The sequence below is a fragment of the Eurytemora carolleeae genome, unplaced genomic scaffold (genome assembly GCF_000591075.1).
Source record: "Eurytemora carolleeae unplaced genomic scaffold, Eaff_2.0 scaffold64, whole genome shotgun sequence".
NCBI classification, from domain to species: domain Eukaryota; kingdom Metazoa; phylum Arthropoda; class Copepoda; order Calanoida; family Temoridae; genus Eurytemora; species Eurytemora carolleeae.
Window position 1 is genome coordinate 465,813 of NW_019396205.1, and position 22,057 is coordinate 487,869.

The 22,057-nt window shown below is 34.2% G+C and overlaps 3 protein-coding genes across 3 annotated transcripts; 2 read left to right on the forward strand and 1 right to left on the reverse strand.

Moving 5' to 3' along the window:
• The first annotated feature begins 1,219 nt into the window (after positions 1–1,219).
• LOC111698091 (cysteine and glycine-rich protein 1) lies at positions 1,220–5,878 on the forward strand. The gene is made up of 3 exons (XM_023468332.1): positions 1,220–1,476; positions 2,888–3,049; positions 4,602–5,878. The coding sequence occupies exons 1-3, from the start codon at positions 1,261–1,263 to the stop codon at positions 4,845–4,847; spliced, it is 624 nt and encodes a 207-aa protein (XP_023324100.1). The 5' UTR covers positions 1,220–1,260; the 3' UTR covers positions 4,848–5,878.
• Positions 5,879–12,202: 6,324 nt separating this feature from the next.
• Positions 12,203–14,362, reverse strand: LOC111698092 (Krueppel-like factor 3). The gene is made up of 2 exons (XM_023468334.1): positions 13,600–14,362; positions 12,203–13,504 (listed from the first exon to the last, which is right to left on the reverse strand). The coding sequence occupies exons 1-2, from the start codon at positions 13,981–13,983 to the stop codon at positions 13,280–13,282; spliced, it is 609 nt and encodes a 202-aa protein (XP_023324102.1). The 5' UTR covers positions 13,984–14,362; the 3' UTR covers positions 12,203–13,279.
• A 3,897-nt stretch (positions 14,363–18,259) lies between these two features.
• Positions 18,260–19,131, forward strand: LOC111698134 (cysteine and glycine-rich protein 1). The gene is made up of 3 exons (XM_023468387.1): positions 18,260–18,301; positions 18,393–18,744; positions 18,802–19,131. The coding sequence occupies exons 2-3, from the start codon at positions 18,394–18,396 to the stop codon at positions 19,054–19,056; spliced, it is 606 nt and encodes a 201-aa protein (XP_023324155.1). The 5' UTR covers positions 18,260–18,301; position 18,393; the 3' UTR covers positions 19,057–19,131.
• The last annotated feature ends 2,926 nt before the right edge of the window (positions 19,132–22,057 follow it).

Consider the following 22,057-nt stretch of genomic DNA (forward strand, 5'->3'; position numbering starts at 1 on the left):
TTGAGGAAATAAAAGAAATAATAGCAATAATAGAAATTATAGTAATTGTATTGCAAAGAATCTCATTTATTTTTCTCAAACACGTTCAGAAAGTATCCATCATCAGCTTTAGTGTCATCCCTGAGAGATTTTGGAACTATGTGAGAGAAATCATCAATTCTTCTCACATGTCTGTATTATTACACACATGGATAATTGACAAATTATTTAGGATTGGTGACAGTTATGAAAACTGTTCGACCTTTATTATTACAAACAAACAAATAGCTTTGTGATTACAAATTCTGGAAATATTGACAATATTTCAGTTTTTTCTCTATTATTATGTAATGTGACTTTCTATCCCAATTAAATACCACACAACTTTCCATTGTTTATATTGAACCATCCAGCCATGTTTATATTTATCTAACATAGACCACCCCCTTCCTCCATTTAACCCTTCGCTAGCATCACATTTTCAATCCTAGCAAAAACTACCATACCCCTCCCCCCAGCATTCCTACCCTTAAACCCCCTCCCAAACCGCTCTGTCATGTTATCAGTGAAATAGTTTTCTTCTAAAGCTTGAAGATATTTCTCCCAGTTTCTGGTAAGAATGAAGATCAGATAAGATGTAAGCGTGGCAGGGTGTAACGTTGTGTGACGTTGTGTGTGGCACCCACACACTATACAATCCTATAATCTAATCTCACACAAACCATTGTCTGCAGGTCAAAATATTTATCTGAGGGACAAGTGTCATGATCATAGAAACGACAGATGTTGAGAAGAATCAGATCTGCAAGTAATATTCTCCAATATAGCACGGTTCAATTCAAACTTCCTCTTTCTCATCCTTCCTCATTTCGTACACAATCTGGACTGTAAACATANCACACTGTACACTATACAGTGAATATGATAAATGCTATAAACATACCTAAGTATAGGGCCCCAAAGCAAAGAATGTATCGAGCTTTTGCTTGGTAACAAGAAACAAAATTAAACAGAATAAAACTCGTATTCTAGTATACAAAACAATTATTTCGTTTTGTAGTTCACTATCTAATCTAAAAAGATATTTTTATGACAATTTTTAGGAAGTTTTATTGAAGACCCGAAATAGGATTGCTAATTGCGCAATTTCAAGAATCAAGAAAATTCATTATTATTTGTCCGAGGTTTCTGGGAGATTTGCCAGCTTTGCTAGAAAGCTGGGTTACCCCCCGCAATCTTCGAAACAGTTCAATCCTACCATCTCGTCAGTACGGAGCAAACATGCCCTGGACGAACCCTAACCCTTCTCCCATCTGTCCAACCTGCTCTAGGTCGGTGTTCCCAGCGGAGGCGTACATGGCGTCGGACAGACGTCCTCATCACAAACAATGCGTCAAATGCGTTCACTGCAGTAAACGTCTCTCTGCGTCTACACTGAATGAGCATGCAGGGAAACTGTATTGTAATCTTTGTTATACAAACATGTTCATGCCACAGGTACAAAATAACAATGTATCAGGATATTAATGGACAAAAATTTTAGAAAAGTTTAGGGCGCTATCTTTTTTTCAACCTTTTTTTTTAGCTCATCCGTTTTGAAGTTTTTAAATACAAACTGACAGACATGACAGACAAGTAAAATCTATATATATAGAGATAACAGAGTACTAATATTACTAAAATATTGCTGAAGTTCTATGCTACTTTAAGACATATCTACACTAAATAACAATCAAAAGAAATGATTACCCTGCTTTAATGCTAATTATCCCTAAATCTTTGCTACCTGATGGTACAAACCTTTAAAGAAACTTCGTCTTTGTCACAAACTCATATGTTCTAATTCATGTATATTTGCAACCTGATGGTGCAAACCTTTGATATTTTAAACTTAGATTATTTGATATAACAGAATTAATAGTTTGAAATATCTATGGTCAACCACATTGGGTTGCAAAGATATTGGGATTAAAAAATCAAAGTGTGTGGCAAAAACTCAATTCCTTTTCAAACTTATTGGATGATTTGACGTAGTGGAATTTGCAGTTTACAATATAAAAGGTATTCAGCATCAGGCTGCAAAGATATAAGAATTATTAGAGAAAATTAGAGTTTTATGTGATATATCGAAGAGTATCAACAATATATTAAAAGTTAGGAAAATTCTTTAAAATGATGTTTTCAAGGAAAATTAAGAAGTGCAGTTAGGAATTAGGAAAATTAAGAAGTGCAGTTAGGAATTAGGAAAATCATTATAGTCTAATAATTTTATTGATTTACATAAATAACTCATAAGTGATCAATACTAGACTGATTTTTCAGATGAATCATGAAAAATGTTAGGAATTTTAATCTGCATAGTCTGATATTAAAAAAAATCAAATATATTTTACAAAATTTTTAAGAATTTTAGCTGTTCACCAATGCACTTCAAGCTGCCATTTTTTTTGTAACTCATATTTCGAGGATATAACTGTTTAAATTTGCGAATTGAAAAAATAATAAATATATAAACCGGACTGATTTGCCACGAAAAATGAATTGAGTCTTGCCACAAACTCTGATTTTCTAATTTCTCTATCTTTGGAACCCTATGTTGATGACCATAGATATTTTAAAATATGATTTCTATTAGATTAAATAATCTAAGTTTGAAATATCAATGGTATACACCATCAGGCTGCAAAGATATAGGGATAAGAAAATTCTAGTTTGTGACGAAGACTCAACTCCTTCGGGTCCGATTGGTTCAGCCGTGTTGACGTTTATTGAATACAAACAAACAAAAAAGTCAAATGAATATGAGTCTTTGTATATAAACTGAGTTGCACTATTTTTACTTTGAAATTAATTGCGGAAAAAAATGATATTTAAGATCAGGTTTCGGAATAAAATTTTCTTATTTTAGGAAAATAATATTGAGGAGCGGGTTGTGATGCAAGTTCTCCCGGTGGGAGGAATATACACAGCCCTGGAGGAGGAGAAGAGGAGGGCGGAGGAGGAGAGGAGAAGGAAGGAGATGGAGGAGAGAGCAAGAAAGGAAGGAGGATGTCCGTCCTGTTGTACAATGGTAGGTTGAGTATTTATCCTTGATAAGGATCAGTTTGATGTTGCTCCGATTGCACGGTCACAGTTATTGTCAGGACGAAGGAATCTCACTGTTCCGATTTCTTTGTGTATCTTTAGAAAACTAGAAAAGGAGAAAACATGAACATCTCATTTTTTTTTCTCAACAATGAAAACTCAATTCTTTGCTCCGGTTTATTCTCGTTTTTGTCCAATTTTTCATAAAAAAAATCTCATTAAAATGGAATCTTTTTTAGATATTTCAAATCTTTAAGATATTTTCACATATTTTCAAATAATCTTATTTCCCCACCAGGAATTTAGAATATTTCCGGTGGAAAAATCATTTAGACATATCAACCGTGTATAGTTATTTAGATAGATAATACTGATTAATTCTTTTTAAGAGGACTGATTACTCTTTGAACTCTGATTTTGTCATCCTTTATCTTTGCAACCTGGGACTAGATTTAATAAAAAGGAGAATTAGTTGAACCAAATGCTGACGGTTCAACCATGTCCACTCGTGCACCGGGAAAACCTAAAGAAAAGTGATTCAATTAAGTCTACCGCAGTTCAACTACTACTCCTATTTGTTACATCTGACTATAGAATCTGCTAGATAAATTGCAAAGATTTACACCATTACACATTAGGGTGAAAACATTAACGTATTAGAAAATTTGTGTTGTGAGCAATTGTTTTGATTGTAGCTGTACTGCACTGCACACTGTACACTATACAGTGAATATGATAAATGCTATAAACATACCTAAGTATAGGGCCCCAAAGCAAAGAATGTATCTGTAATATAATAATCATATATATGTATCATGATCTCATAAATAAATGTCCAGTTGCTTCCTCTATACTCCTGACTCTGTAATTAAACAAATCATAACTTAAAACAGGAAAAGACCATGAACAAAACAGAAAAAATCAGGAAAATGTTATGAAGTACTGCAGGAAATGATCAGGAAGAAAACAGAAAAAGATCATGAACTATATAAAAGGAAAAGATAAAGAATATATCGAAAGCTAAAACAGGAAAATATTATGATCTTAAACAGGAAAATATCATGAAATAAAACAGTAACTGATCAAGAATAAATTAGAAAAAAAACATGAAATAAAACAGGAACAGATCAAGAATAAAACAGGAAATGATAAGGAGCATTGCAGAAAGTATAAAACATTTTTCTAATATTTCAATATTTTTTCACAGACCACATTCTAGAACAATCATAATTTGCAAAATATTTGTTTGATTATTTCGGCATTTGTTGATAACAAATATTAAAATCAAATATTTAACTTTATTTCAATTTTAATGGGACGTTGTTAAAATATTATATTTCAAAATTAAATGTCTTTTTCTCAAAACGATTTAGAGTATTTTTTAAACCTAAACGTCAATTAAACTGGCGACAGCTGAGAGACTCAATTTGACATGGCGATAAGAGTTCAATAAGTTCTTTATCAAGATGTATTTAGTTTCGTATATAATCTATAGATATATATATAATCTAAATGGTAGATAAAACTTGAATATTTAGACGACCGAGGATGATTCTGTAGCTCTCTCCGGGGTTCGATATCATAAGAAGTGTCTCCGATGCTCTCGGTGCTCCAAGCCTGAAGACGAATCCGTCCCTATGCTTCTAGGACCTAAAGACACAACCAATGTTTTCGGAGAGGAGGAGTTAGAACCATACTGTAACTTTTGCTTTGCTAAAAAATTCAAAATGTCGGCCATAAAGATTGCAGAAACTGTAGCTATTGATACAGGTTATAGTCTATAGGCACGGGATTCATGAATATGATATAGTATACAGTCTGAATATATCCATGTATACTTAGTATAGAGACTACTCTTTTATACAAGGATACAGACTACCCCTTGCATACAAGCATATACAGACTACTCCTGTATACAAGGATACAGACTACTTCTGTATACCAGCATACAGACTATTCCTGTATACTAGGATAAAGACTACTCCTGTATACAAGGAAAAAGACTACTCCTGTCTGTATACAAGGATACATACTACTCCTGTATCCTTGTATACATACTACTCCTGCATACAAGGATACAGACTAATCCTGTCTACTACGATAAAGACTAATCCTGTATATAAGAATACAGTCTACTCCCGTATGAAAGGATACAGACTACTCCTTTCTGTTTACTAGGATACAGAGTACTTCTGTATACAAGGAAACAGACTACTACTTTATACAAGGATACAGGGTTCTTCTGTATACAAGGATTCAGACTACTCCTGTATACAAGGATACAGGCTACTCCTGTATAAAAGGATACAGACTACTCATCCTGTATACAAGGATACAGACTACTCCAGTATAAAAGGATACAGACTACTCCTGTATACAAGGATACAGACTACTCCTGTATAAAAGGATAAAGACTACTCCTGTATACAAGGATACAGACTACTTCTGTATACAAGGATACAGATTACTCCTGTATACGAGGATACAGACTACTCCTGTATATAAGGATAGAGACTACTTCTGCATATGAGGATACAGACTACTCATGTATACAAGGATACAGACTACTTCTGTATACAAAGATAGAGACTACTTCTGCATATAAGGATACAGGCTACTCTTGTGTCCAAGGATAAAGTTTGCTCCACTCTGTTCCTCGATGTATTATATTCCTAAGAATCTGGCAGCTGCCTACAACATGTAAACTGTAAAGATCATGAAAGTCTCATATAATTCTTATCTTTATTCGTCCATGTAATGTTTATTTTCATAAAAATTGTCACACGTCATACCTTAAATATATTTATATACCATACACGATGTACGTGTAAACACGTGTGATGGGGAGTTGGAGGGAGGAGGTGAAGGGGGGAGGAGGTAGAGGAAGGTGGAGGGGGGAGGAGAAGGAGAGAGGAAGGGATAAAGTTTACTGAAGTACAATTGCGTGCAAATAGTTATTATATACATATGCATGTATGCATCGAATTTATGTTTAAGAATGAGTATGCTTATTGTCTTCTTGGTAATTAAATATAAACAAGGAATACATGTTTACTGCTAAACATAAATTAAGAGTTAATTTAAACGCGTTGAAATTACTTTACCTAGGAAACATACTTTTATCAATAAATACAGGTGTTAATTAAAAGGACTGCGTAATTTCAAGTGACCCTCTAGGCATGCCAATGCTCTCTTCAAAACTGTATCTTTTAAAGCTTTGTCCGATCAAGCATGAATTAGATACCAACGTTTTACAATTTTGAAAACCGACGTTTTTTAATTGTGATTTCTCTACAAAAGTAATATGCGCATTTCTACTGCAGGAAACCCTAAGAGAATTATCAGAATTAAGCACTTTAACCTAGAAACACCTACAAAAAATGACAATATCTTTCACATTATTGATCAGATAAAAGTTTCAAGGGTACCGTTGTGAATCGGGCTGTGCCATCTTTGCATAGAGGGTCATGTTTACAGTCCCTTTAACCCTGAGAGAAAAATATTTTAAAATACCCCTTCATTTTAAAGAAACATAAATGATTCAGAGGCGTATTCAGGGGGGGGGCTATGGGGGCTAAGCCCTCCCTGGACCAGTGTAATCTATTGATTTCAAAGGGTTTTCAGGCCCCAACGGATACTGAGCCCCCCCTGGAAAGAAAAAAATTAAGCCCCCCTTGGACAAATTCCTGAATACGCCCCTGAAATGATTCACAGCGTTACTCTATATAATCTCTGAGATTGATATTTATAAATGACAGAGATTTTTCCAAATATATTCGAAAACAAAGCGACGTTAAAAGGGAAAAGGTTTTGAGTTGTTTAAAGCAATCTTTTGTTCATATAATTGGATTTATGATTGGAAGTTTGTATCCGTCCGATGAACTACATTAAATGCATAACGTTTAGAAGTCATCAGCTAAGATATATGTATTAGAAAAGTATGGCTTTATAAGATCAATGAATTTGTAATTCAATATTATTGTAACTCGTACAGAGAGCCTTGGAAATATTTCGAGATATATCAATTATTTTAGCTAAACAATACAAAAATTATAAATTATATTTCTAAAATTTTTGAATAAGACATTTTTAGAATTAGAAACCGTTTATCATCCAGCAATAATTGATTGATTGATTTGGTTTGGATTTTGACAGTGACCAGTTTTTGCCGCGGGTGTAACTAGCGTTTAAAGATCATTTTCAGCTGAAATAATCCATTACTGGCCACCAGAGTTCGCCAGCGGCTTTTCCATCTAATTAATTAAGTTTTTCAACACTTTCAATGATTTCTTTGATGATTTGAATCCTTATTTTTAGAATTTACATTTAGAATTCTTGCTCAGATTAATTTATATATATTGAGAATCGGAAAACAGTAAAATTCGCGTCGTCTTTGTTTGTCCTTTAGTTATAAGATATTTCTACAGAGCCCGTTCTCTCCATAGAAAGTGACCGCTAGATATCTCATGCTAAATTCTTATCTGATAGATAGATATTTCTCCGTACATTTGACGACCAATATAGGAGACGTCAAGTTGTCGACCAATGTAGTTTATGGAAGGAACGGCCTCAGAGACTTGTGATTATAGAACTTTAAAAAGTTGTTGGTTTTGGAAATAATTTAGTTTTGACAATTTTAAGTCACAAAATCCTTCAGTTATAGCAGAAGAACGTCGACGAAAGTCTTTATCAGTTTTTCTGTTTTCCATTGTATATTCCGCCATGTAATAAATATTTCTTTGCAAAATTTCAAAAAATGTTTATTAAAAATATTTAGAGGAATGATTTTATCGAAACTCTCTTAAGAAACTTCCTGATAAATATTGCCGACAGAAAAATAATGAAAATAAAGAACATTTAATATTTTGTCCAGATTGTCGAATGTCTCTCTGAACTGTTAGCATGTCCATGGACCCCCCCGGAGTTAGTAAGAGATCAAATTATACCTCATAAAAACATCCCTCATCATTATTTGTAAATGACAGGTATTGGAACCCTGATCCAACTCTTTTTACACTAGATAGATAGATAGATAGATAGATAATTGATATATTAAAGAGACATATCAAAATATATTGATATATTAAAGAGACATATCAAAATAAATTGATATATTAAAGAGACATATAAAATACATTGATATATTAAAGAGAAATATCAAAATACATTGATATATTCAATAGACATATCAAAATATATTGAAATATTAAAGATACATATCAAAATATCTTAATATATTAAAGAGACATATCAAAATATATTGATATATTAAAGAGGCATATCAAAATACATTGATATATATGAAAGAGACATGTCAAAATACATTTCTTGAACTGCAGATAGTTTATAATCTTTCCGTCCCAGCCTTAGATAAAGGCTTTAGAATAGATTAGTTATCTATGTAAAATAGGTCAGGATAAGTTGTGTTGGTGAGACAAGACACTAGATACCGAACTGTCAAAGCGTAACTAACCATAGACATTTTAAACTGAAAGCGGTAAATTGTAAACTTGAAGAACTTTTTAAAGAAACACCAATACACCAATACACTTAAATACCATATTTCGGCCTTAAAAGTGTTTTTAATTTATCAATTTTCTAATTCCTTTATTTATAATTCTTGATTTACTCCATAGATTAAGTAAAATAACAGATAGGACACTAGATGTCGTCTTTTTAAGATTTGGATGAAACTCGTTCACAAAAACCTTGAGACAGTCGGTATATGCTCTCTCTGTCTTGTAATTCTACGCCAACGAGTTTCATCCATTTAAAATTCGGTGATGGTGATGGACCAAACCTCTGTAAAGTAAAAAAGTAGATTTCGGTCTGGGTTGACACTAGGGTTGTTAATCGTTTTTGTAAACGATCGTTAAACGATCGTTTTTTGTTTCGTTTTCAAAAACGATCGTTTCGTTTTCGGAAAAAACGACCCACTCGTTTTGAAATTTTAGAAAACGATTAGCGATCGTTTTTGAAAACGATCATTTTTATTAAAACGATTTGCAACCGTTTTTTATACGATTGTTTTCAAAAAACGATCGATTTAAAAACGATCGTTTCGTTTTCGATTTTTCGTCGTCGTTTTCATAACGAAACGATCGTTTTTCTGAAAAATGAAAACGTTAACATCCCTATTGACACTCGTCAGTTCTTGAGATTGTTTCTGTCACAAAGGTTAAAAACAAACAAACAAATCTTGAAAAGACGATATCTGTGATTTACTCATTTGTGTGTGTACAGTGTGTGGATGGTTTGATCTAATTAAACGTCAAAACGGCTGAACCGATTTGACCTAAATTTTGTGTGGAACCTGGGCACTTTAGTTTCATGCAGTAGAAGTAAATATTTCCATTTACCGATAGCGCCGATTGAAGGATTCATAACTCTAATTGGATAATGAGATAGATAGAAAGATAGATGTTTCCACCAAACTATTTCTATTGGTTCAGAATAGGCAACAAACACATGGCTGAACCCTGATTGGATCAGGCGCATTAATGGACACGGCATACAGGAGTGTGGAATTACTTTTGCTTATTAGGAATCCGAACAATTTCTAAAAGTAATATTTTTTACTATCCAAAACTGTGGAGTCTTTTATGGGTTTGAAATGGGCGAAAAAGGTTAACATTATTAATACTAGATAGACCATAAACATGCTGGATATCTATTTCACTATTTAGATATAATGTTCCGTCTTAACCCTATATACGGTCCTAATCCTACAACTCAGAAGACTTTTATCTTTCCTATGAATTCGTTTATCCCTAAAAAATCGAAAAAGATAGATAGATTAGATATAATGTTCCGTCTTAACCCTATATACAGTCCAAATCCTACAACTCAGAAGACTTTTATCTTTCCAATGAATTCTGTTATCCTTAAAAAATCGAGCACTGTGTTTCTTTTAAATAATTAAACTCTGATTCGGTTCAGTTCATCTTATTGAGGAGATTTATATTCCGTCCTTCCCAAATCAAGATCTAAGAAAAATTTTCAAACCTTACTCATCTCAGACCTTTTCCCAACTAACTAAAGGAATTGATTATTTCTCACAAGTTTAAATTGTCCAATTCTTATATATTTTCAACCTGATTTAAACTTTGATATTTCAAATATAGAATTCTTAATTTGAAATATCTAAGGTATAAGACACTGGTTTGCAAAAAATGTAAAGTTAAGAAATCAGAGTTTGTGGTAAAGACTCAATTTATTTATATATTCTCCGTCCTAATCTTCTTCAGATCGGAGAAAGTCTATTCTCCGTTCAGACCCTGCTAAGGTCTGAGAAATTCTATTCTCCGTCCTAACCCAACCTAAACCTGAGAAGGTCTATTCTCCGTCCTAACCCAACCTAAACCTGAGTAGTTCTATTCTCCGCCCTAACCCAACCTAAACCTGAGAAGTTCTACTCTCCGTCCTAACCCAACCTAAACCTGAGAAGTTCTACTCTCCGTCCTAACCCAACCTAAACCTAAGAAGTTCAATTCTCCGTCCTAACCCAACCTAAACCTGAGAAGTTCTATTCTCCGCCCTAACCCAACCTAAACCTGAGAAGTTCTATTCTCCGTCCTAACCCAACCTTAACCTGAGAAGTTCTATTCTCCGCCCTAACCCAACCTAAACCTGAGAAGTTCTACTCTCCGTCCTAACCCAACCTAAACCTGAAAAGTTCTTTTCTTCCTCATAACCCAACCCTGAACCGAGATGATCTATTCTTTGTCCTAACTCAACCCAGAACTGAGATGATCTAACCCAACCCAGAACTGAGATGATCTAGCCAAACCCAGAACTGAGATGATCTAGTCCAACCAGAACTGAGATGACTTAGCCCAACCCAGAACTGAGATGATCTATTCTCTGCCCAACCCATATCTGAGATGCATTTTGTGTCTAACCCAACTAAGATTTTAGAAGATATATTCTCCGTCCTAACCCAACCCAGATCTGAGAAGATATATTCTTCGTCCTAACCCAACCCAGAAAAGGTTGACGGGATCAGGTTCACGGGATTAGGTCACACGATATACACAGGCAGATTCTTCTTTTCTTAAAACCAACTAACATAAATCTTGAAATATACACATTTCACAATATCCTAAAAATGTTCAAACCCCCATTATTCTCTTGAATACACATAATATACAGTAGATTAATCTTGGATGAATGATATGAATGGATAAACTATCCATCATATCCCTAGCTCCTATAATATACCCCAGGAGTATATGTATAGACGTGACCAGATTTCAATTCAAGCGTTTCATCTTGATTCTGCATTTTTATCTCAATACTTAAGTCTTCTAGAGTTGGTCCACAACTTTGGCACTGTACGAAGTAGGGTAAGGGTGTGTATGTACAGGGGTAAGGGTGTGTATGTACAGGGGTAAGGATGTTTATGTACAGGGGTAAAGGTGTGTATGTACAGGGGTAAGGATGTTACAGGGGTAAGGGTGTGTATGTACAGGGGTAAGGGTGTGTACTGTGTATGTATATAGGTAAGGGTGTGTATGTACAGGGGTAAGGGGGTGTATGAATGTATAGGGGTAAGGGTGGGGGTGTATACATAGGGTAAGGGTGTGTATATGTATAAGGACGTGTTTAAAGTATCGCCTGTCTAAACAGTCCTGATATTACGGTCAGGAACCAAAGCATACAAATACTTTTTGTCTGGAAGTCATCATCATTCCTGCAGGCCTGTATAGTATATATACAATTCTTCAATTCTTTAATTCTTCAATACAAGTTTCATCCTCATTCTTCCTGCATTGTCTTCTCTTCCTTCACTTACAAAAAACTCTTTAACTATCTAAACCTTTTAAACTTCCTAATAAAATCTGCCTAAATCAATTTACCTAAAAGCCTAAGCATATGTAGCTAAGAAGATACACCTTAACCTATGAATATACTGATATTAACAAAAACTACTTACACGTCATAAACAATCTAAACTTTTTATCCATCTACCATACTTGAACCTACATTATTTACTCCCGGAGTAACTTAACCCGGAGTTTTCTATAAACTAATAACCCCTGATATTACGCACTGTAAACTTCATTATCAGTCGTCCAGAACAAAATGTTGTGCATCATTTAAAAACTAATTTTGAAATGTTCAATATTTTCAGGAAAAATTAAACTTAATGAATAAATTTATTTATAAATTATATCGTAATGTAACAAATTATTATAAATATTGCCAGATAGGTAGACTCATATCTAAGTATACCAAACCATACAGAGCTGAGGGAGGAGGATCTGATTATAAATATTGCCAGATAGGTAAACTCATATCTAAGTATACCAAACCATACAGAGCTGAGGGAGGAGGATCTGATTGTCTAAGGTATAGGTTGAGTATTCTGGAGAAGGTTGGAAAAGGTTTAATGTTTGAGGGGTTTTGATCGGAAAGATGGTTAGAACTGGATATTTTTGGATGATGGAGCATGGTTGGAAAAGTTCAGTACTGGAGAAGGTTGGAGCTGGAGAAAATTAAAATTGGAGAAGATCGGAGTGTTGGAACTGGAGACAGTGTGAGCTGGAGAAGTTTGGACCAGAAGAAGATTGAAGTAGGAGAAGGTGTAAGTACTTGGTTGAACTAAGAATAGACCCAGAGAAGGTTGGATCCAGAGAAGGTTTGAACTAAGGCTGGATCATGAGAAACTTTAAACTAAGGTTGGATCCAAATAAGGCTTGAACTAAGGTTTGATCCAGAGAAGGTTTGAACTAAGCCTGGATTATGAGAAACTTTAAACTAAGGTTGGATCCAAATAAGGCTTGAACTAAGGTTTGATCCAGAGAAGGTTTGAACTAAGGCTGGATCATGAGAAACTTTAAAGTAGTGTTGGATCCAGATAAGGCTTGAACTAAGGTATGATCCAGGGCAGGTTGGAACTAAAGCTAGATCAAGAGAAACTTTAAACTAAGAATGGATCAATAGAAGGTTGGAACAAAATACAAAGATTGATTCCAGAGAAGGTTGCAGTTAAGGTTGAACCCATGGAAGGTTGAACTAAGGTTGGATCGTGGATGAGTGTATTCAGTGTTGATTGCGACCTGGAGATGTGTTTAGCTCCAATAAACCCCTCCTTTGCATTCAATTCCTCACTGTCCCCTGAATACAGATGAGCACTGCACAGTATGAGGTCGAGGATTAAAAGGATGGTTTATCTTCAATAAACCTTTAATTAACAACTATTAACTACTCTCAGTTAAACATGTCTTTTCATGTGCAGGGACAAGTGATCACTTCTTGCAAATGTTCGTTCACAAAGATGACATTTAAACGGTTTCATCCCAGTATGTTTTCTATGATGTCTGGTTAGTTCATCAGATCTTGCAAACTTCCAATCACATCCGTCCCAGTTACAGGAGTAAGGTTTCTCACCAGTATGTGTTCTCTTGTGAGCTTTAAGATGAGAGCTCTTTGTGTAAACCTGAAAAAAAGAAAATGATAAGATTGATTTTTTAAAGTTTGAAAAGTACAAAAAGTACCAAAAATAACTAAATGTTTTATTAGCGGTCAACTCACCTTATCACAGCCAGGTTCATCACATTTATGATTTCTCCTGTTTGAGTTTGTGACTAGAGGGAAGGAGGAACTATTCATATGAGCTGGAAGAGGTCGTCTTCCTGTTAGAACAGCAGCTGTTTCTTGTAACCTAGCTAGACACAGCAGGTTCAGAGCAGCAATGTCCAGCTGTATCTGCTGGGGGGACAACTGAAGATCATTCTCATTCTCATCATGTTGAACTTTCGGCTTTGTGAGATTAATCGCTGTCAAGGAATTGTTATTGTTTGAATCTTCAGTTTGAATCGATTGTTTTAAAGATTCGGAATCATGTCTAGAATGAAATTGTGAAAATGTGTCAGAATAAACACAATTTTGTCCCCGAACGCTTAAATCCAACGCCATGGTTCTCTCCTTGGTTATAAAGATAGTTTATTATAGAGCGCGTGTGCACGACTACGCATCTCGAGGGCTGAATTGCAACTGAGACTTGAGAGATGTGCCCGTATCGGACGCATCTCCTCCCCGCTCTTCAGATCATCTTCCCGGGTTAATATATCCGGAGTGGGAAAGTGAGGGTTGGGTTGAGACTCCCTAGACTCCCCACCTTGCTCTGCCCTGGTTCAATTCCAATCTACAAGGACGAATACCGAGTCCCACACTCCAATCTTTATTGCTTGCCAATCTTCCGCCCGACATATATGCTCTTCTTTCCTAATAAAGGAAAATTTAGAAACTGAAAATAAAAGAAAGAATGTTCAGTGTGCACTGGTTTATAGCTTTCAGCAGAGACATAGTCAAAGGGTTAAACATTTGAGAGAGTTTAAGACAAACAGAACAAAATAAAATTAAAACTAACTATTTTCAGGTATTTTAACTAACAGCTATTCGTATAAAAATTCTAAATTTTGAATAAAATATCCTGAGATATATGGACACGGAATGTATAGACCTTCTCATATCATGAGATAAATGTATGGGGAATGTATAAACCTTTTATATCATGAGATAAATGTATAGAAAATATATACCCCTTCTTATATCCTGAGATATATATGGATAGGGAATATGTAAACCTGCAATTATATCCTGAGATATATAGATAGGTAATATATACACCTTCTTGTATTCTGAGATAAATGGATAAGGAATATATACCCCCTCTTATATCCTGAGATAAATGGATAGGGAATATATAAACCTTCTTATATCCTGAGATATATGGATATGGAATATATAAACCTTCTTATATCCTGAGATATATATGGATAGGGAATATGTAAACCTGCTTTTATCCTGAGATGTATGGATAGGTAATATATACACCTTCTTGTATTCTGAGATAAATGGATAAGGAATATATAAACCTTCTTATATCCTGAGATATATGGATAGGGAATATATAAACCTTCTTATATCCTGAGATATATGGATAGGTAATATATAAACCTTCTTGTATTCTGAGATAAATGGATAAGGAATATATAAACCTTCTTATATTCTGAGATATATGGATAGTGAATAAATAAACCCTCTTATACTCTGAGATATATGGATAAGGAATACATAAACCTTCTTATTTTCTGAGATAAATGGATAAGGAATATATAAACCCTCTTATATCCTTAGATAGGGAATATATACCCCTTCTTATATCCTAAGATATTTGGGTTGGTATTCAGAATTGAAATTTAGTCAAACGTTATCGTTTTATACCAACTGTAAAGGTTTCCCTATACACACCCTTCTAATGGTATATTTACATGCACCAGCTATTTAAAAATGTAAACTTGAGGTCTACGTTCATTTGCCGAGTAAATACAAAACTAGTATTTCCTGGATTCCAAACAAATATTTCCTGGATACCAAAATCAGTTTTCCTGGATATAAAACTAGCTAACTTTTGCTGAATGCAAATCCAGATTTTTCTTGACTTTTCCTGAATACATAACTAGGCTTTCCTGGTCCCAAAGTTAACTTTTGTATTTTTTTTTAACTAGGGTTTCAGGTTTCCAAAATTAGGTTCTCCTTTTAGGAATAATTTGGTTTTCTTGGAAACAAAACTAGGTTTTTCTGGTAACAAAACTAGAATGTTTCTAGTTGAAAAAGAAGGTTTTCCTGGATACAAAACTAGGTTTTTCTTGATAGAATACCAGGGGTTTTTGGGTACGAACCTAGTTTCTCCTGGATAGATTACTAGGGATTTCTGGGTAAGAAACTAGGTTTTCCTGGATACACCAAAAGGATATCCTGGATTCAAAACTTGTTTTTCCTGAAAACATAACTATGTTTTTCTGGATACAAAACAAGAATTTTCTGGATACACCAAAAAAATTTCCTGGATACAAAACTTAGTTTTCCTGAATACATCACAAGGATTTCCTGGATACAAAACAAAGCTTTCCTGGATACAAAACAAAGATTTTCTAGATACAAAACAAAGCTTTTCAGGATACAAAACAAAGATTTCCTGGATACGAAACAAAGCTTTTTTGGATACAGAACTTGAGTTCTTTGCATAAAAATCTAGATTTTACAGGATTTAAAAACTAGGTTTTACTGAAAACGTAGCTAACAAGCTGTGTACGTATACATACTATGTTCTATTTTTTCTCCATTTGAATTCAAACTTTTGCCCTTGTTATCCTTAATAGCTTTCTTTTGCAAGTTAAGGAACCATTAAACATTTAAGAGGTACACTTTTAATGACTTTTAAACCCAAACGTATCTAGCCCTACCTCTACAAGCTGCCCCCCCCCTCTCTAGCGTAAATATTCCTAATCCAATCATTCGATTCCCTGAACCCTCCCCTTCAACTTAACCGACCAGAGACAAAATATCCCACAGAATGATCAGAAGTAAATAATGGTATGGAGGAAACATTTTTCAAATACCTTTAAAGTTACAATTGTCCAAAATCAGAAACTGAATTTATGGGATGTAGAAAACCTTGAATAAAGAAATTAATATTTTTTGTAAATTTTTTTCTTTTGGTTTTACTAATTTTCTTAAATCTATAAATTTTGTGCCCAAATCTGTTTTTTGGGATATATTTTGTTACTTAAAACAAGGTTTAAACCCTAATTCTTAAAATTAGAAAAGTACAGGATAATCGAAAAAAAATTTATCTGTGGGTTTTCTGCTCCCAAACTCTTCTCAGAATACTCAACTGACGTCTGATGCTTTATGTTGGGTAATATCATGTTGTAAAAAAACATTATTTAAGAATCGAGAATATTAATTTTATGGATATTCTGGACATTCTTTGTCTATGATCTTAGTCCTAACCCGTTCTTAAAACTTCCGTATTTCAGCATGAAAATTCTTTACGGTTCAGTTTCAGATCAATCCATATCCGATGTTCGTATTGAGGTTTGAACCTGGGTTGATCTCTTCTCAAATCATCTGAACCTAAACCTCGACCTCTCTGCATTGCATATATAAATATTAGATTTACTATTAAGTAGATAGATAAGATTAATAGTAAACGAATTAGCAAGGGTTTCCCAGCCAAACAACAAATATAAAAATGAACCAGTTACGCAGATATCTAATAGAAGCTTCGTTTGACGCCATTTTTTAAAATTTAAGAAATCCGTGAAAACGTGATAATTTTCTTTGGGTCTTCTGGACTGATCACGTTATTTACACTGATTACACTGACTCTTCAATTATACTTGAAATCTTTTCCTGATGAAAAAATGAATGAAATGGCTTTGTTTTTCTAGATTGAAGTTGATAATTATCAATTGTGGTTTCTCTGTAAAAGTGGCTTGTGAATTTGCGACCGAGAAAAGGAAGAAAAATTGTGAGAATTCAATAGGTTTTTGATAGCAAACGATGTAAGCTTTTTAACTGTTAATCAGTTAAAAGTCTAAAGGGTACCGCATTGATTCAGACAATGCACTTGAAAGAACTTTAAGTCCCCTTTACCCCAATCCTTAAATGCCTGTAACCCTGTTTAATAGTGTTTAAACCATCAACGAACAAACAGGGAAGCAGGCATAGTCTCCAAGCCAAGGTTTTATATAATCATAGTGATTTGTCTACAAGCTGCTAGGTTTAGTGGAATCCTGAAAACAATTAATCATAGATAAACTATTGTTAGAGTGAGTAAACCAGTCCTTGATGCTCTATGTCCAGTCCAGGCCCCAGATAAAATTTAAACAGCGTAAAATTGATAATGATGGTTCAATATCTCCAGAGTTCTAAACCGAACACAATAAATCTATTCAACTGTTTAGATAAAGTATCAGGTTTACTTGCTGAGAATGGACCCGGAGAACCCAGAGTAAACCTAGATTGAAGGTTTTAAATCCTTCTTTGTTAAATATATTTGAATATACTTTTTATTGTGCAGTGTTGGGGAGAATGTGTGGGGTACACTGTATCAGAAGAGGGAGGGGGGTATAATGTATGTGATGAAGGGGGAGGGGTATACTGTATGGGATGAGGGAGGGGGTATACTGTTTTGGAGGAGGAGGAGGATGGGGGGGGTATACTATATGGGAGGAGGGGTGAATACTATCTGGGAGGATTAGAGAGATGGGGTAAACTGTATGGGAGGAGGAGGGGGGATATACTATATGGAAGGGGGGGGTGAGAGAAGGAGCTATGTAGGAGAAAGGGAGGGGTAGGGGGTGTACTGTGTGGGAGGATATAAAAGATCTGCTTTCCTTATTTCTCGAATTCCCCAGTTTGAACCTGACCTAGAGAACTGCAGGTCAGTTCGATATTTAAAGATGATCCTTAAGTGTATTTTTAACAAAACCTCATTTAACAAATTATTAATAATTTAAATTCAATTGTTTTAGAATGCCTTGGAATCCTGCCCCCACTGCACCACGGTGTCCAGCATGTAAAACATCAGTTTTTCCTGCTGAAGCAGTCATGGCTGCTGATCGTAAACCATTTCACAAGCAGTGTGTTAAATGTGTCAAATGTAAGAAATCTCTAAATCCGTCAACAATCAACGAACACAAGAACCAACTATTCTGCAAGAACTGTTATGATGAGATATATATGCCCCAGGAGTACTGCTCTGGTACCTACGGAGGTATTATTACTCCGGAGGATATTAAGAGAAGAGAGGAGGAGGAGAGGAAAAGGTTGGAGAGAGCGGAGAGAGCTAAACGAGAAAGAAGATGTCCAACCTGTGACATGAAGGTATGCATGTTAATATATATATTATATAATTTAGATCTAACCTTGGTTTTATCTTAGGCTTATCCTGAAGATTCTGTCCAGGTTTCAGAACTTTTCTTCCATAAAATCTGTCTCAAGTGCTCCGAATGTGGTAGGTCTCCTGATGAGAATACTCCAATGATGATGGGACCTAAGGATCAGGATAATGTATTCGGAGAAGAGGATCTACAACCTTACTGTAAATTCTGCTTCGCCAAGAAGTTCAAGGTTTCAGCGATAGATATTGCAGAGATGGTTGCGATTGCTCCGGAACTGGTTGGGATGGGATTGTGAACTGTGATACGGAGTCTGATATGAATATTGTTAGAATCTAGATATATTTGAAATATATCCTGGGAACTTGGTGTATTTCTGAGACAACTTTTTGTATCACGTGACCTAAACACATTCTTTACTGACTTTCAATGCTAAATTCCTATTGTAAAGATGCTTGAAGACTTCAGTACATAGATACATAGTATCCAGGACACAGGACAGGAATTTTTCAGGTCTCCAACCTTCTCAACATCATTCTACATAATTTCAACGTACATATCCTTCGTTATTGTACAATGCACATATCCTTCTTATCTAAGCAGTACATTTCATATTGCACTTCATCATTGTACATATAATTGTTATCCCAAAATGTACATTGTACTTCATATTTGTACATATTCTTAACATAGAATCTCAAAACCAAGCTAAGAACTTTCCCGTAGGTCTCCAGGGGTTCATGAGTTCTGATCGGCCAAACAAACAGACAGACAGACAGACGAACAGAGATTACAACTTTATATACATAGATATATCCTTAATTTAACATGTAGTTTACGAAAACAATATTCCCAATTGCCAATCCCTCTAGCTTTGCAGCTCAATGTTGTGGACCTTAGATATTTCAAATTATGAATTCTGTTGGATCAAATATTCAGTTTGAACTGTTATTAGTGATATAAGGATAAAAATACTGGAGTTTGTGGCAAAGAAAAAAAAAGTCTAGTACTTTAAAATTGTACATCATCCGCTTATCTCAACGAATAAAATAAATGAAAGTAATAATAAGCAAAAAGTGTTTTTAATTATAAAGGTGTAGCATGATCATAGGGAACATACTTTAGTTCAATGCAGCTTTTAACCAGCTTACATTCCTTTCTATATATATATTCCTAGTTTAAACAAAGTTTATAATTTAAAATGTCTTTTCATGTAAAAATAAAGTTTTACAACTTTTAGTTGCAAACAAAAAAATTTTCTTTTAAAACTCATGTAATATTGAAAATTAAAGATTTCTGAGGTTGCAAAGTCGTGCAAGCAATTCTGCGTGAGATGATTTTCTTACATGCATTAAGATTGAAGTAATTATTAAAACCAGTAAATCAAATTTGAATTTTAATATATTTTTCTTCTATACCACTTTATTCTGACGTCCACTGTATGTAAATAGAGAATAAAAACAAATATGTTGGATTATGATAACAATAAGACTTTCATTGTTCTATAAAGTGTTTCTTGTTGGTAAAATACCTAATTATGAGGGAAAGGGAGGGGGTTGTATTTTGCTCTAAAGGAACTGAGTTTTAGCCACAAATTCTGATTTTACAATCGCTTTATCTTTGCAACCTAATGGTGTAACCCTTTGATACTTCAAACAATCATTATTTGATCTAAAATGATTCATAGTTTGAAATATCTATGGTTTCCGACACTGAAATGCAAAGATATAAGGATAAGAAAATTAGAGTTTGTGACAGAAACTCAATTCCTTTCCGTTTTAACCTTCAAAAGTAGGCCCAATATTCGAGAATGTGATCGGTCTTTTTTACAAAGGTTTAAAATAAATCCAATTAAATTAAAGTTTTACATTGTATACTACAGAACAGCATAAATTTCGCATTTCAATGCAGTATTTCGGATTTTTTTTTAAATAGATGACTCTTAAAAGAAGTTAGAAGTCTTTTGAAAATTTTTTGGAAAAGGAATCGAGTACATTTCGAGTTCATTTTGAAAATTAAAACGACATTTTAGATCACAATGTTTTAACGACGACCTCCCCTTGTAGGGGCATTGTACCTAATACCCACTCTATTTAGTACAATAAAACTATGCTTAGTGGATAAAAGCAAAGGAATATATAATATAAACCCTATATCTTTAGATGCCAATGTCGTAGACCTTAGATATTTCAAACTATGAATTCTGATAGATCAAATAATATGAGTTTGAAATATCAAAGATTTACGACGTTGGGTTCCAAAGATATAGGGATTATAAAATCAGAGTTTGTGGCAAAAACTCAATTCCTTTTCGAATGTTAAGCCTACTTTTGAAGATGAAGGTTTAAACGGCATTTTGGATCATCGACGCCCCCCCCAATTTATTAACATGGTACCTGGAGCAACCGGTTTTAGTAAACAAAAGGAAGCTTTAGTAAACAAAACGAAGCTTTAGTAAACAAAACGAAGCTTTAGTAAACAAAAAAAGTTTAATTAAATACTTTTTTCAGAAACAGCTTATATTATGTAATCTGACAAGACATGAACAATGTTTGTTGTGATTATAACATTATTTGATTAAAATATTAATTAATAAATGTCGATTATGTAAATATCTTTTTACAAAGAGAGACCCGTAAAAACAGGAAGCAGAAAGTCAGATTCAAGTTATGATTATTAATAGTTTAATGAACATAAACGCGGCAATTGTGCATTGTAGGCGGACCCATATTCACAATATACACGTCAAGCAAAAGTAAATTGAAATCTTGAAATCATAAAACTAGGAGCGTACGAGAGCATTCGTGTAGGGGAATTTTGTGCCCCCCCCCTTAAAACCCCTTTTAAAAAAGAATATTGACACCTTTTTTAACCATGTAAACTTAAATTTATGTAATTTTCTTAAGGGGGGGGGGGCACAAAACCAGGCAATCCCTCTAAATACTGTGGTGTAAGCTTCAAAGGATGAAAAAATAGATGGAAACGTTTCTAAAAAATTATCTATATTTTCATAGGATTGAAACATATTGTATTATAATTTATGATATCAAATATATATTTACACTAAAGGCAGTAAGGGCAAAAGTGAGATTTTAGAGTATTTTTTTCGATACTATGTAATTATACTTGAATGGAATACATGCGTAACTTTAAGTGACCCTCCATTTATAGAGTGGCATGTCCGATGTACATTTGAAACCTTCATTTCTCCATCGTTTCTGAAGCAAGAAATGCGCGAGTCACTTTTGTAGAGAAACCACAAATAAAAATATTCAGTTTTAAAAATGGGAAACATGGAT